The sequence below is a fragment of the Bufo bufo genome, chromosome 4 (assembly GCF_905171765.1).
Source record: "Bufo bufo chromosome 4, aBufBuf1.1, whole genome shotgun sequence".
In the NCBI taxonomy this organism is placed as follows: domain Eukaryota; kingdom Metazoa; phylum Chordata; class Amphibia; order Anura; family Bufonidae; genus Bufo; species Bufo bufo.
The window spans coordinates 392,700,049-392,717,797 of NC_053392.1; the positions used below are offsets into that span (position 1 = coordinate 392,700,049).

The following is a 17,749-nucleotide window of genomic DNA, read 5'->3' on the forward strand; positions in this document are numbered from 1 at the left end:
TCATATATGCCATTGCAGCAAATGTCAGGCCTCTGTGGTGACGGGTCCTCAAACGACATGTCACGTGCCTCACTGTGTAGACCAGTCATTGGCTGAAGTAGTGCATGCGACCCTTTCCGTGCAAATGTTTAAAGGACAGGGACCAGAGGACCACTAAAAGGTAGCCAAAACGGAACAGTGGGCAATAGGCGAGTGTAAATATTGTTAAAAAATTAAGTCCCCAAAGCTGGACAAAGTATGTTCAGACAGTTTCTTGGCAGTGGGTTTCAGCTCAAATTCTGTGCCAAAAACCGCCGCACTGCAGTTAATGAGGCCAAGGATTTTCCACACCAAGAGTGTATAGGTTACTGTTGGACCTAGGGGTGGGCGATATAGACGATATAGGCGATATGCGATATAAATTTGTGCCACAATATGGATTTTGAGCATATCGCCGGACCGCGATATGATCGCGCTCTCTGCGCGCACCATCTTCTCCTGAGCCGGCACACTGGAGAAGGAGAGAGTCCCTCCCTCCCCACTATGCGCGGCTGCCGCTGACCACCAATGACAAAAGAGGAGGAGGGGAGGGACTGACAGTAAATCATTGAGTTTTCACGATCTCAGTGAGCGCGTGAAAACTCAAATCCGATGGTATAGTCTAACCCCCAGGCGTTCCCATGGTGAGAGGGACGCTTGCCTGGGGGTTAGAATATACAGGGCCACGCGCGCTGACAGTAGAACATTTAAAAACTAATCAGTAACTTTAACTTTATTCATTGGTGATCTCTTTACTGTATACCTTACTAGGTCTTAGCTCCGGTAACAGCAGGCAGTGCGGGCGGGCGGCGCTCACTCACTGACGTCACGCGCCTGCTCCTCCCACTAGGCGGCGCAGGCGCGTGACGTCAGTGAGTGAGCGCCGCCCCCCGCACTGCCTGCTGTTTTCGGAGCCAAGACCTAGTAAGGTATAGAGTAAAGAGATCACCAATGAATAAAGTTAAAGTTACTGATTAGTTTTTAAATGTATTCCTGTGAGCGTCGAAGGGGGGGGGGAAATCTGTGGATGGCACCGTTTAGGGGAGGGGGGGGTGTCTGTGGATGGCACCGTTTGGGGGGGGGGGGATCTGTGGATGGCACCGTTTAGGGGAGGGGGGGGAATCTGTGGATGGCACCGTTTAGGGGAGGGGGGGGGATCTGGGTGGGGATGGCACCGTTTAGGGGAGGGGGGGATCTGGGGATGGCACAGTTTAGGGGAGGGGGGGGGGGATCTGGGGATGGCACCGTTTAGAGGAGGGGGATCAGCTCCCTGCTGCTGTGTGCACAAAGCACAGGGCAGCAGGGAGAGTGTAAAGTCCTATTCACCCTAATAGAGCTCTATTAGGGTGAATGTGACAAGGGTTCTACGTTCTAGCCCTTAAGGAGACTAATAGTTATTAAATAAAAAGTTAAAAAAAGTTTAAACACGCCCCCCCAAATATAGAAAACAATATATCGCGATATATATCGCATATCGAACATGCTTAAAATTATATCGCAATATAGATTTTAGGCCATATCGCCCACCCCTAGTTGGACCCCTCAAAAAACTTCAACGGGAGCCTACTTGTGGTTTAACTCCATTCAATGGAGATAAACCGAGAGTGAATCCGTACCATTCAAAATGAAAACTCGCGGCAGTGGATTTTGCTGTGGAATACGCAGCAGATTGTGTCGTGCAGATACTCTAATGCTTCTTTACACATAGTTTTAGTAGCAGCTTTTTCACAACAAAAGCACAAATTTCAAGCATTTTTTTTTGGCACGTTTTTTTTGGGTGTCATTCATTCACACATTTTTTAAATGCAAATGTTCATAAAAAAAAGCCTATAGGAAATGGGATAAAAAAGACCATCCCTAGAGGGCGCTGTGTTGTGACTTGTCTGTTTTAATAGCTTCCTGCATTCCCCATGTAATAACAATTCTGGAGCCTCTATTCTTATGTCTGTATGCTGTGCCATTCCTCTATTATTTCTACTAGAAGTTATGAATGATTACTAGCAGTCTGCAGTAAGGGTACAGAGGGGTGGTAAGCAGTTGGGGTGTGTACTTGCTCAGTCTCCCTCTATCCAATCAGTTCTGCCATTTTCATACTGTGCAGGTACACACTCCCAACTTGTTACCACCCCTCTGTACCCTTACTGCAGACTGCTAGTAATCATTCATAACTTCTAGTAGAAATAATAGAGGAATGGCACAACATACAGACATAAGAATAGATGCTCCAGAATTGTTATTACATAGGGAATGCATGAAGCTATTAAAACAAACATGTCAGGAGCGGTGACAGGTCATCTTTAAAGAATAAACACTAAACACAGCAAATACCTGGCGGCAGTGTTTAAAAAAATGCTGGGGAGAAAAAAAAAAAAAAAGACCCAAAAAACGGTGTTTTCCCTATAAATGCTGAGGGAACCCACTGTAAAGAGGATCTGCTACTGCAGCTTCCAGGCAAGTGACCGGAGTAAGGTCCCTTGCAGACGAGCGTGTATTCGGCGCAGGTGCAATGCGTGATGTGAACGCATTGCACCCGCACGGAATCCGGACCCATTTATTTCAATCGGGCTGTGTACGTGTGTTGGTTTTCACGCATCCCTTGTGCGTTGCGTGAAAATTGCTGCATGTTCTATATTCAGCGATTTTCACACAGCGCTGGCCCCATAGAAGTGAATGGAGCTGCGTGAAAATCGCATCCGCAAGCAAGTGCGGATGCGATGTGTTTTTCACGGATGGTTGCGAAGATATGTTGTTTGTATATCTTCAGTTTTTTTATCACGCGTGTGCAAAACACATTAAAATCGCATTGCACCCACGCGATAAAAACTTAACAACTGAACGACTTTGTTTGCGAAATCGTGCATTTTTCACTGAACGCATTTGCAACGCATCCGTACCTAATCCAAACATGCTCGTCTGCAAGGGGCCTAAGTGTTTCAACAAGCAAATTTCACATAAAATTTTTTTTTTATAGAACCTCTGGCAATTACACCACTTCCTTTCCTCTATCCCTTCTTCCCCGGGTTTTGATAGAGCTCTTACTTCTTTTGAAAAAACATGCATAGGCTCAGAAATATACCGCCATTCTCTCTCGGAACTCTATAAGGGCTCATTCAGACGGCCGTATGCTGTCCGCAAAAATACTGAATGCTATCCGTTTTTTTGCGGATCCGCAAAAACAATGAAACATGTCCTATACTTGTCCGTGAAAATCAGGACATGGCCCCATTGAAGTCTATGGGTCCGCAAAAATACTAAATGCTATCCGTTTTTTTTGCAGATTCAGTATTTTTGCGGACAGCATACGGCCGTCTGAATGAGCCCTAAGACGTTTGTAACGCCTGAAGTAGATTCCCACCACTCCTACTCTGACAAATGGACTCAAGATTTGCAAGTTGATATCTCCTCCGACCAATGGCTCAAAATATTCCAACTAGCTCACAAATCCTCCATTGCCAGTAAGTATCAGGAGGCCAGTTATAAATTACTATCAAGATGGTACTATGTCCCAGCTCGTCTCCAGAGAATGTTCCCGACAACGTCCCCTTTGTGCTGGCGTTGTGAATCTTCTCAGGGCTCGCTTCTCCATATTTTCTGGCAATGTGACAAAGTCAAGCATTTTTGGGACTCAATCCATAAGGCCTTAGCATCTATCTTCTCTTTTCCCATACCAAACACACCAGGATTTTTCTTAGTATTTCTCTCGTATTTACCACTGAGCTTATTCCGTCGATCCTGTCTGCGCCACTTGGTCATTACGGCTAGGTCTTGCATCCCAGTGAAATGGAAATCCCCTACTCCACCATCCACTGGGTTGTGGATTCACAAAGTGGAAGAGATCCGGAGAATGGAGGAACTTACAGCGTCCTTAAAGAGTAATCACAGAGCCTTTGTTACTACTTGGACCCCTTGGTTTGTCTTTCAGGATTCATCGGAGTACCAATCCCTGCTGGCTTGACAGTGTCATCACTACCATTTTCGTCCGTTTAATCTATCTCTTTTGCTTACTTTTACCTTTTGTAACCTACCCTTCCTTTTGTGGGTTTGTCCTGTCTTCTCCCCAGCTGTCTTCAGTCTTATTATTATTATGATGAGGCTGCATTGTGTTGTGTTTTTTATATACTACATATATCGTGATACTCATTCCTTATTATGGATTTCATGTAATACATATGTTTAGACCTTACTGTCAGGATATTATCATGTTACCCATGACTGTTTGTCGGCCGGGTTCCGTCTCTATCATTCTGTTATATGTGAATCTACATATTACAACTTTTGTCATATTCTTGAAACTTATAAATAAAGAATTAAAAATAAAAAAAAAATATTTAAATTACCTCCAACAAATGCACCAAAGTAGATGAATTTTCTCTTGTGACGCTTCAAGAAATTCCAAACAGAGAGCATGGCTGAGGTAAGGCAGACCTGGAAATGTAAGGAAAAAAATCAATTCAGCCTATAAGCATGAAAAGTAGAGTAGTATATCTTACCAGAATGAAGATATTTCACATACATGTAAATATCTGCATGGTATCATTTAGGCAGAATTTTTGAGATTTTATTTTCCTTTTTAGGCTACTTTCACACTCGCGTTTGGTGCGGATCCGTCATGGATCTGCACAGACGGATCCGTTCAGAAAACACAACCGTCTGCATCCGTTCAGAACGGATCCCTTTGTGTTATCTTTAACATAGCCATGACGGATCCGTCTTGAACACCATTGAAAGTCAATGGAGGACGGATCCGTTTTCTATTGTGCCAGATTATGTCATAGAAAACGGATCCGTCCGCATTGACTTGCATTGTGTGTCAGGACAGATCAGTTTGGCTCAGTTTCGTCAGACGGACAACAATACACTGCAAGCAGAGTTTTGGCGTCCGCCTCCAGAGCGGAACGGAGGCAAACGGATACATTCTGAGAGGATCCTTTTCCATTCAGAATGCATTAGGGCAAAACTGATCCGTTTTGGACTGCGAGAGCCCTGAACGGATCTCACAAGCGGAAAGCCAAAACGCCAGTGTGAAAGTAGCCTTACTGTGCTGTACTAGAAGACAAAGGGCTGGTTTTCCAGAAAATGGCACCCTTGGAAAAATAAAAATTACAGCTAGTATATATACAGATACAGGGGGAGATTTATCAAACTGGTGTAAAGTAGAACTGGCTTAGTTGCCCATAGCAACCAATCAGATTCCACCCTTCATTTTTTCACAGCTCCTTTGGAAAATGAAAGGTGGAATCTGACTGGTTGCTATGGGAAACTAAACCAGTTCTACTTTACACCAGTTTGGTAAATTTCTCCAACAGTACTTATTACCTGAATGTTTACACACAGCCATACAATGTCCACACAACACTTCCCAAATAATACCGCTATACAATGCCAGCTTCACAGAGTATCCAGATATAATACTACCATTGCTCACACATTACAGCCTCAGATATTTCCTGTACTCAAATAAAACTGCTACTAAGGGTCCAAATAACACTACCATAAGGGTATGACTACACGGTCAAGTTTCTGCATGCAGTTTGGGGAGCACAAGCCAGGAGTGAATTCAGAAAAGTAGAAGTTCTATCTGTCCTTTATATTTTCTCTCCTCTTATGATCCACTCCTGACTTTGGCTTCCAAAACTGCATCAGGAAACCTGACCATGTGGCAGTACCCTAATGGTAAAATCTAAGGAAGTGAAGGGGTTAAAGGGGTTCTCCGGGCTAACCCTAAATTTGGGACATAATTCTAACCTGTGGAGGGAAGAATGTTGGTCTGGTACTTACCCCACCTTTTTCCAAGATTCACTTCCCGGTCACGTGACCGCTCCTGACGGGCTTTCCGGTCGTCCGGTAAGTCTCTGTCTTCTTCTCTTCCTTTCTTTCTTGAGCAGGAGACGGATTGTCATGAATGACGTCACTGCCTCCTGCAAATGAAAGCTCTGGCCGGCCGTCTTCACTCACTGCGCATGCGCACTAGCATTCAGCTAGTGTGCATGCGCAGGATTGCCGGCCGCTCTCTGCAGTGTACAGGCTTCTATGTGAAGCCTGTACTGACTCCTGCACAGCGCGATGTAAGAGCTGTGCAGAAGTGACAGCATAGCGATCAGCCACAGTGGCTGATTGCTATGCTGTGGATCTCACTGGGGGCACTGACTGGCACTGTGGATGGCACATGGGGAACTATTGATGGCACATGGGGCACTGGATGTCACTGGGGAACTGTGGCTGGCACAGGGGCGCTGTGGAGGTCACTGTTATGGGGGCGCTGTGGAGGTCACTGTTATGGGGGCGCTGTGGAGGTCACTGTTATGGGGGCGCTGTGGAGGTCACTGTTATGGGGGCGCTGTGGAGGTCACTGCCTCCCGCAAGCCTTTTGGCTTGTACAGTCAGTGTACATGCAAAATATGCTCCAGGGGTCCAGGCTTCAAGGAGGCCCCAGGTGGATAATGTCACACCTCAACCAGCCAGTTTGGAGGCAACCAAATCTGCAGGAAAACCCCCAGCAGGGGGTCTCAGCTCTTGCCCAAGATCAATGATACCTCTCAGACATGTTGGCACCTACATTTCATAGAGAATTATGAATTGCCTGGCCATCACAGGCGCAAACCGGATACAGATGTGTCCCAGTGGCCACAGTGAACATGCCCATAGGCTTTGTTTGATGGTGGCATGCCAGGGAAGGTAGCTATCCATATCTCCCCACAGAAACCCAATAACGGTACCATGTTTAGACTCTAGTTGTAGCCGGAACCTAGGCGGATCCGTTGGTCCCAGAACCATCTCCCTGTGACCTTCGGGACTGGAGCTATGAACCCTAAAGGGTTTTGTGGGTCATTTGCAGCCAGTCCAGCAGGGGGGGGGGGGGGGGGTGGACCCCTCCAAAAGCCGGGAGGGGCCGGTTACAGGTTAAAAGGCTTGTGCCAGCAAGCGGGCGTGTCTTTCTCTGAAGAAGGGTCACATCGTGTAATGTGTTTAGAGGGACCCAGGAACTAGCTGAGATCACTGCCCTTCATGTGACTACAGAAAAGAACACACCACAACCGAAAGGATCTTTTATCTTACCCGGTAACTGACTTTTGCTCTGCTTAACCCTGTTGTACCTATATCACCTGTATCTGTAACCTCAGACCACTGTATATATTCTCTGTGTATATTGTGTTATATCTAGTGTGCCCTTACGGCGATTAAATATACAATTTAATCTTGTGCTATCTTGTATCTCGATCACGAATCCCCACTTCCGTGTTTTGGCCTAGTTATAAGCTACCGCGGGTTGGTTTCTCACCCTATATAATCCCGTTAGCGGACCGGCCTTATATCAAACGAGAAACTGGTGGCAGATACCCGGGCTGAGACAGCGCTGTTTTCACTGTGGCAGTGAAAAGGCTCTCTCAGCTTGTTGCCTCTCTGTGCCCGCGTGGACAGGAGGTGTGTGTGTGTGTAAACTGTACCAAGCTGACCTTACCCACTCCTCTGGAGGGCGTAATGTCACAGTTTTGGTAACCCGTGACCATAAGGCGTTTCGTGAGCTCGACGTAGGTGACGTCAAGCGGGCATGAGGTATGGTATTTCTCACATTATGTATTCAACAAAACAAGAAGGTGAGAAAGTAAACAGATCTGCCAGGATAATGTGATGTCTTCCGGGGGGGAAGCTCAGACATGAAAAATAGGTATTGGGGTCAGATGTATGGAAAATGAGGGGTGTTAGGAGCAAATAAAAAGAAGTTTGATTTTGGGACCGGACAACCTCTTTAACCGCCTCCGGACCGCCTAATGAAGGATCGCGTTCCGGAGGCGGCAGCTCAGCGCACAGTCACGCATATACGTGTCATCTCGCGAGACGCGAGATTTACTGTGAACGTGCGCACGTTCACAGGATCGGAAGGTAAGCGAGTGGATCTCCAGCCTGCCAGCGGCGATGCGATTTTTTTTAACCCCTAACAGGTATATTAGACGCTGTTTTGATAACAGCGTCTAATATACCTGCTACCTGGTCCTCTGGTGGTCCCCTTTGCTTGGATCGACCACCAGAGGACACAGGCAGCTCAGTAATAAGTAGCACCAAAAACCACTACACGCCCCCCCTTGTCATTGATCACCCCCCTGTCATTGATCACCCCCCTGTCAGGCTCCATTCAGACGTCCGTATGTTTTTTACGGATCCACGGATACATGGATCGGATCCGCAAAACACATATGGACGTGTGAATGGAGCCTTACAGGGGGGTTATCAATGACAGGGGGGTGATAACCCCATATACACTAACTGATCACCCCCCTGTCATTGATCACCCCCCTGTAAGGCTCCATTCAGACATTTTTTTGGCCCAAGTTAGCGGAAATTGTTTTTTTTTTCTTACAAAGTCTCATATTCCACTAACTTGTGTCAAAAAATAAAATCTCACATGAACTCACCATACCCCTCACGGAATCCAAATGCGTAAAATTTTTTAGACATTTATATTCCAGACTTCTTCTCACGCTTTAGGGCCCCTAAAATGCCAGGGCAGTATAAATACCCCACATGTGACCCCATTTCGGAAAGAAGACACCCCAAGGTATTCCGTGAGGGGCATATTGAGTCCATGAAAGATTGAAATTTTTGTCCCAAGTTAGCGGAAAGGGAGGGAAAAAAAAAAAAAAAAAAAAAAAAACAATTTCCGCTAACTTGTGCCAAATTTTTATTTTTTTTCTATGAACTCGCCATGCCCCTCATTGAATACCTTGGGGTGTCTTCTTTCCAAAATGGGGTCACATGTGGGGTATTTATACTGCCCTGGCATTTTAGGGGCCCTAAAGGGTGAGAAGAAGAAGTCTGGGATCCAAATGTCTAAAAATGCCCTCATAAAAAGGAATTTGGGCCCCTTTGCACATCTAGGCTGCAAAAAAGTGTCACACATGTCGTATCTCCGTACTCAGGAGAAGTTGGGCAATGTGTTTTGGGGTGTCATTTTACATATACCCATGCTGGGTGAGATAAATATCTCGGCAAAAGACAACTTTTCCCATTTTTTTTATACAAAAGTTGGCATTTGACCGAGATATTTCTCTCACCCAGCATGGGTATATGTAAAATGACACCCAAAACACATTGCCCAACTTCTCCTGAGTACTGCGATACCAAATGTGTGACACTTTTTTGCAGCCTAGGTGGGCAAAGGGGCCCACATTCCAAAGAGCACCTTTAGGATTTCACAGGTCATTTTTTACACATTTTGATTTCAAAATACTTCCCACACATTAGGGCCCCTAATGTGTGGTAAGTATTTTGAAATAAAAATGTGTAAAAAATGACCTGTGAAATCCTAAAGGTGCTCTTTGGAATGTGGGCCCCTTTGCCCACCTAGGCTGCAAAAAAGTGTCACACATGTGATATTGCCGTACTCAGGAGAAGTTGGGCAATGTGTTTTTGGGTGTCATTTTACATATACCCATGCTGGGTGAGAGAAATATCTCGGTCAAATGCCAACTTTGTATAAAAAAAAAATGGGAAAAGTTGTCTTTTGCCGAGATATTTATCTCTAAAACAGTCACGAGACAGCAAGTTACAGACAAGTCACACAAATGCTTCTGTTTGCACAACTTTCAAATTATAAACCGCATGTAAATTTTGAGGCAGATTTCCAACCTTTGTGGCCGTACACTAAGGGTACATCCACATAGAACTGACAGCAAATTCACGACATTGTCCAATACCAGCAAAGTGGATTTTAAAAGATGTCATCCACACTGCGAAAGAAATCTGCAGAGTAAACTGACCTGCGGTGTGAAATCCATGATAAATCCGCAGCAAATTATGTGACAAATCCACGTGGTCGTATTCACAAAGTGATCATAAACCACTCAAAATAGTACCTCTACAACACCAGCAGAGTAAATCTGGTGACTAAAAACACAGATACTGGCTGCTTGCGTCCCACGTTTTTTGGAATATTCAGAAATAGAAAACCAGAAATAAGTGAGTCTGTTCCATTATATGAAAGACACTACTGAAGAGCGCGTTCACTGAAACATTCTCCGTGTGGGAGTGTGAATCCCCATAGTGAACTCTGCTCCTCTGACCAGACCTCACGGCATTATGATGATTTATAAAACTGTAATGATTTGTACTGATGGCATTTTGTGAATACAAAGCATTTCCTGTTATTATTTATTATTAAAGCGCCATTCATTCCATAGCGCTGTACATATGAGAAGAGGTATACATACATACATAATACAGACAATTGCACTAAGAATGAACAAGACAAGTTACAAACTGGTACAGAAGGAGAGAGGGCCCTGCCAGTGACAACTTACAATCTACATGGTATGAGAGAAGGACACAGTAGGAGAGGGTAAAGTTGGTCATGGCGGTAAAGAGGCATCAGGGTCACTGGTTGTAGGCTTGTCTAAAGAGGTGGGTTTTTAGGTTTCTTTTGAAGGATTCTACTGTAGGTGAGAGTCTGATATGTTGGGGAAGCGAGTTCCAGAGTGTGGGGAATGCATGGGAGAAATCTTGGAGGCGATAAGAGGAGAGGAGAGAAGGAGGTCTTGTGAGGATAGGAGAGTGCATGTGGGGGTGTATCGGGAAAGTAGCTCAGAGATGTAGGGAGGGGACAGGTTGTGGACGGCCTTGTATGTGTTAGTATTTTGAACTGAATTCACTGGGCAATGGGGAGCCAGTGAAGGGAAGAGGCAGAGGAGTAACAGGGTGAGAGGTGGAATAGTCGGGCAGCAGAGTTGAGAATAGATTGGAGGGGTGCGAGAGTGCTAGATGGAAGGCCACAGAGGAGGATGTTGCAGTAGTCTAGGCGGCAGATGATAAGGGCATGAACAAGCATTTTCGCTGACTCAAAGTTGAGGAAAGCGCAGATGAGTGAGATGTTTTTGAGTTGGAGGCGGCAGGTGGTGGAAAGGGCTTGGATGTGTGGTCGGAAGGAGAGGGCAGAATCCAAGGTCACTCCAAGGCAGCGGACTTGGTTGACCAGGCAGAGTGTGCAGCCATTAATCGTGATAGATAGGTCTGTTGGGGTAGGGGGGGGGAGCAAGATGAGGGAAAGATGATGAATTTTTCCATGTTAAGTTTTAGAAAGCGAGAGAAGGAGGATATGGAAGATGGTAGAAGAGCAGGGGTCCTAGAACAGAGCCTTGCGGGACACCAACAGAGAGGAACTGAGACAAGGAGGTGGTGTGAGATTGGGAGACGCTAAATGCCCGCTCTGGGAGGTATGATGTGATCCAGGAGAGGGCCAGGTCAGTGATGCCAAGAGATCAGAGAGTTTGTAACAGAAGGGAGTGGTCGACAGTGTCAAAGGCAGAGGACAGGTCAAGGAGAAATGTTTTTTGGTTTTGGCTGTTAGTAGGTCATTGGTGACTTTGGTGAGGGCAGTCTCAGTTTAGTGGTGGGGTCGGAAGCCAGATTGTAGCCGGTCAAAGAGGGAGCATGAGGAGAGATGAGAGGACAGTTCAGAATGGACATGTTGTTCAAATAGCTTTGAGGCATATGGAAGAAGTGATATGGGGCGATAACTGGACAAAGAAGACGGGTCAAGTGAAGGCTTTTTGAGGATGGGTGTAATGGTAGCATGTTTAAAACCAGAGGGGAAGACACCAGAGGTTAGTGATAGGTTAAAGAGATGAGTTAGGGCTGGGATAAACACTGTGGTGAGGTTAGGGATGAGGTAGGATGGGATTGGGTCAAGTGCACAGGTGGTGAGATGTTATCTGAAGAGTAGAGTGGAGAGTTTTTCTTCTGTAATGGTGGAGAAGCGGGTTTTGGGAGAAGAGGGCTGAGCAGTTGTGTAGAGGGTCTGTGGGGACTGTGTACTGAAGCTTCCTCTGATGTTGACTATCTTTTGTTTCAAGTATGGGACAAAGTCCTCAGATGAGATGAGAGGGTGGGGGTTCTGGGGGACGGAGAAGGGAGTGAAGTGTTAAAGTTATTTAGGGCTGTAGGTCAGGAAAGATATGAGAGATGAGAAGCAGGCCTGTTTTGCACCAGCGAGTGAGGATTTGAAAATAAGGAGGGATTGCTTGCATGTAGTGAAGTGATCCTTAGGCTCCATTCACACGTCCGCAAAATGGGTCTGCATCCTTTCCGCAATTTTGTGGAATGGGTGCGGACCCATTCATTCTCTATGGGGACGGAATGGATGCGGACAGTACACAGTGTGCTGTCTGCAGCCCAATTGCGGAGCGCGGCCCTGATTTTGGGTCCGCAGCTCCGCAAAAAGATGGAGCATGTCCTATTCTTGTCCGCAGCTTGCGGACAAGAATAGGCATTTCAATGGGGGGGCCGGGCTGGTGTGTTGCGGACCCGCAATTTGCGGGTCCGCAACACACCACGGACGTGTGAATGTAGCCTAAGAATGGACTTTCTTCCATCGCCACTAAGCAGCCCTGTTGAGGTCGGGCAGAGACACGCAGCATTATAAATGATTGTAATGCCGTGCGGTCCAGTCAGAGGAGCAGAGTTCACACTGTGAACATTCTCGTCCGAAACTGCCCTTATAGTGCAGTCTACAGGGTTTCTGGCACGGTATCTGTCATTTTTCCAGAAAACCGCTATGCTCACATATGTGTTAGGAGTTCTGTTAGAAGCCTTCACTACAGATTCCATCAAATTTACCAGAAAAAAATAGCACACCATGGTCTAATATTTTTCTGGTGAAATGACAGCCATCATCACGGAATCCCGACTAGAACCATTATAGTCCGTGGAGTTTATGAAGTGCTGCTGGTATCAGTCAGGTGATGGATCCGGCACTGCCATCATTTACATTCTTCAGTGCTTACGATGGAAGAGAAAAATGGAAATGGGGTACATGTGAAGCCAATACAGACCTACATGCTGCACTACTATTCCTGGATTTCTGATTCTGCAATGGATGTGAACCCTGTATATATATATATATATATTAATATTACTCACAAAAAGTTTGGAATATTTGGCTTTTGAGTAAAATTTATGGAAAACGTAAAAAAGTTCACAATAGAGTGATATTATGTCATGAAAGTAGGCCATTCAAGTAGAAGCACGCAATGGTGATTTCCTCATCTCAATGTATTGAAACAAAAGCCAGCAGTGATAGGCATACCCCCACAAAAATCAATGTCATGTGGCCTTGAGCATCAATTACAACTTGACAACGATGTCTCATACTGTTCACAAGTCGACTTATTGTATACTGAAGCATGGCATTCCTTGGTCATTGAGGTTCTGGGGTACAGAGTTACGAGCCTCTACACTGACTCAGCTGATCCCCCTAGGTTTTCAAAGGGATTCAGGTCTGGGGAAAGTGCAGGCCACCCCATTGAGGTACCCCAGTCTCCAGAAGAAATTCCCTAATGATGTGACATTGATGAGCTGGCGTATTGTCATCCATGAAGATGAAATTAGGCCTGTGTTTTTCATGCAGAGGCACAGTGACTGGATTAATTATGTTATTAAAGTAGTATGGGCTACTCAAAGTGTAGGGCAGTTCTATATTGACTAGACACCTGCCCACACTGTAACACCACCACCACCAAAGGCTGGTCTGGTGACAACAGTGGCTGATGCGCTCTCTTTGACATCTCCAACATTATTGGCGGCCATCATATCTGCTCAGCGTGAATTGACTTTCATCAGTGAACAGCACTGAGGCCCACTGGCCCCTTGTCCAGTGTAGATGCTCCCTGGCCCTGCAAAGACGATGACGCCTCTGCCTGGTGGTGTGGTCTAGTACCCTTGCAGTTCGTCTAGCACAGGGCTTGACAAATTTCCTTGCTCCCCCCCCCCCACTTCTCCATAGAGCCCCCCTCCAATAATGCTGTATACCATGTTACATATGCAGTGTACATGAGCTGTATACCATGTTACATATGCAGTGTACATGAGCTGTATACCATGTTACATATGCCGTGTACATGAGCTGTATAGTATGGTATATGCAGTATACAGGACCATGATATATGTACAGTATATAGGACTATGACATACAGTGTACATGTGCTGACACCTCAGGCTTTTTCCTCACTTGGATGAGAGTAGTAGTAATTTGCACTGGGGGCGGGTAGTTACCTGCAGGTGAACCTGAGAGCCACGAGGAGGGCGCAGGTCAGCGCTATGGCCCCGCACAGCAGGTCAGGCCTCCAGCCCATCAGACACAGCAGCCGCTTAACGTGCCGCCAGGCCGGACTCTGCATTCCGCTTATAGAGCAGATGGGCGGCCCGAGCTCGCTGGGGGCAGGACGGAGGTTCTCCTCATCACACCCCAGGGCCGAGCGCCACCACATCTGTCACAGTGGACTTCCGCGGTGTACGCTCAGCCATGGGCGGGGAGCGTGTCCAAAGAGCAGCCGCGTATATGGAACCTAAGGCACCGTCACACAGCTCTCCGCTCATCTCCACTACTGTGCTGCCTCCGGACAGAACAGCCCCCCTCCGGCGCTCCGCACCCGTCGCCCGGGCACCTTTAAAAACGGGCTGACAAATACCCAAGTGCCAGGACCAAATTCCTGGTCGCCATGGCGACCTAAGATTTGTCGAGCCCTGGTCTAGCACAGAGACCACACTCATATAAATGGTTTTGAATGGTCTGACGTGACACTTGGCTGTCTCTTGCTTCCCTTAAATGTGCCTGGAGTTGTGTAGAATTCATCATCCAGTTCCGCAGGGCATTGTTCACAGTGAAGAGGTCATCAGTGTGGGATGTGGCCAAAGGATGTCCACTTCTATGCCTTTCTGTGACCCTTCCAATCTCTCTGTATCTCTGTTGCAACCTGCTGATGACTCTATGTGACTCTCTAAGCTTAGTGGCCACTTCTGTCTGAACATCCTGCTTGCAATGGCGAGGTATTGTTGATCAATTGTTAGGTGTCGTCTTGGTCTCATGATGTCAAAAAGTGAACAGCATGATGAGGAGGACTGTTTAAATACCAATTCTAAGTGAACCAGGAAATGTATGGAGCGATTCATGGATCAAACACCGGTTGTGAATTTTGCCATTAAGCTCCTTGTTAGAGAAAAGCAAGTTGTGCAAAAAGTACTAAAACACTGAAAAGTTGGACATGTGCATTCAGAAGTTTAGAGAAGGTCACATTCAGTTCACATGTAGAGTGCATTTTAGGTTCATCCTGAAATTTCACCCACAAACCAAATATCCTACATTGTGAGTAGTGTATATGAATATAATATTATCAAAACCTTTCCACAGGTCACATAGATGTTCCACTGGGTACAATCATATAGAGAGTACCACTAATAATGTAAAAAAAATAGAAATCTTTCTGTAATGACAGCGAGCAGAATGTCAGGCTCAGTACCGGGACACTATATCTAAATACACTGCAAACCCATGAAGCATCAGCACCGGAACATTCATTGTCCCCCTAATATACAGCTATATACATGATGGATCAGCACTGGGACATCTATTACCCCTCTAATCTATGACTATACACATGATGGATCAGCACCAGGACATCTATTACCCCTCTAATCTAGGACTATACACATGATGGATCATCACCAGGACATCTATTACCCCTCTAATCTAGGACTATACACATGATGGATCATCACCAGGACATCTATTACCCCTCTAATCTAGGACTATACACATGATGGATCAGCACCAGGACATTACCCCTCTAATCTAGGACTATACACACACGATGGATCAGCACCAGGACATCTATTACCCCTCTAATCTAGGACTATACACATGATGGATCAGCACCAGGACATCTATTACCCCTCTAATCTATGACTATACACATGATGGATCATCACCAGGACATCTATTACCCCTCTAATCTAGGACTATACACATGATGGATCAGCACCAGCACATCTATTACCCCTCTAATCTATGACTATACACATGATGGATCATCACCAGGACATCTATTACCCCTCTAATCTAGGACTATATACGATGGATCAGCACATCTATTACCCCTCTAATCTAGGACTATACACGATGGATCAGCACATCTATTACCCCTCTAATCTAGGACTATACATGATGGATCAGCACCAGGACATTACCCCTCTAATCTAGGACTATACACATGATGGATCAGCACCAGGACATTACCCCTCTGATCTAGGACTATACACATGATGGATCAGCACCAGGACATTACCCCTCTAATCTAGGACTATACACACGATGGATCAGCACCAGGACATTACCCCTCTAATCTAGGACTATACACATGATGGATCAGCACCAGGACATTACCACTCTAATCTAGGACTATATACGATGGATCAGCACCAGGACATCTATTACCGCTCTAATCTAGGACTATACACGATGGATCAGCACATCTATTACCCCTCTAATCTAGGGCTATACATGATGGATCAGCACCAGGACATTACTCCTCTAATCTAGGACTATACACATGATGGATCAGCACCAGGACATTACCCCTCTAATCTAGGACTATATATGATGGATCAGCACCAAGACATTACCCCTCTAATCTAGGACTATACACATGATGGATCAGCACCAGGACATTACCCCTCTAATCTAGGACTATACACACGATGGATCAGCACCAGGACATTACCCCTCTAATCTAGGACTATACACATGATGGATCAGCACCAGGACATTACCCCTCTAATCTAGGACTATACACATGATGGATCAGCACCAGGACATTACCCCTCTAATCTAGGACTATATACGATGGATCAGCACCAGGACATTACCCCTCTAATCTAGGACTATACACATGATGGATCAGCACCAGGACATTACCCCTCTAATCTAGGACTATACACACGATGGATCAGCACCAGGACATTACCCCTCTAATCTAGGACTATACACACGATGGATCAGCACCAGGACATTACCCCTCTAATCTAGGACTATACACACGATGGATCAGCACCAGGACATTACCCCTCTAATCTAGGACTATACACATGATGGATCAGCACCAGGACATTACCCCTCTAATCTAGGACTATACACATGATGGATCAGCACCAGGACATTACCCCTCTAATCTAGGACTATATATGATGGATCAGCACAAGGATATTACCCCTCTAATCTAGGACTATACACACGATGGATCAGCACCAGCACATTACCCCTCTAATCTAGGACTATACACATGATGGATCAGCACCAGGACATTACCACTCTAATCTAGGACTATACACATGATGGATCAGCACCAGGACATTACCCCTCTAATCTAGGACTATATATGATGGATCAGCACCAGGACATTACCCCTCTAATCTAGGACTATACACATGATGGATCAGCACCAGGACATTACCCCTCTAATCTAGGACTATACACACGATGGATCAGCACCAGGACATTACCCCTCTAATCTAGGACTATACACATGATGGATCAGCACCAGGACATTACCCCTCTAATCTAGGACTATACACATGATGGATCAGCACCAGGACATTACCCCTCTAATCTAGGACTATACACATGATGGATCAGCACCAGGACATTACCCCTCTAATCTAGGACTATACACATGATGGATCAGCACCAGGACATTACCACTCTAATCTAGGACTATACACATGATGGATCAGCACCAGGACATTACCCCTCTAATCTAGGACTATATATGATGGATCAGCACCAGGATATTACCCCTCTAATCTAGGACTATACACACGATGGATCAGCACCAGGACATTACCACTCTAATCTAGGACTATACACAGGAGGAATCAGCGGCTGGTGCCATCAGCTATACTTATAGTATAC

General features: G+C 45.8%; 1 protein-coding gene across 1 annotated transcript in view; it reads right to left on the reverse strand.

Moving 5' to 3' along the window:
- Window positions 1-17,749, reverse strand: part of PEX3 (peroxisomal biogenesis factor 3) — a 48,044-nt gene that overhangs the window by 30,070 nt on the left and 225 nt on the right. The window contains exon 2 of the mRNA XM_040429248.1: window positions 4,356-4,443. Within this exon, the coding sequence (XP_040285182.1) occupies window positions 4,356-4,425 (70 nt within the window). The 5' untranslated portion in view covers window positions 4,426-4,443. The remainder of the gene's footprint in view (window positions 1-4,355; window positions 4,444-17,749) is intronic.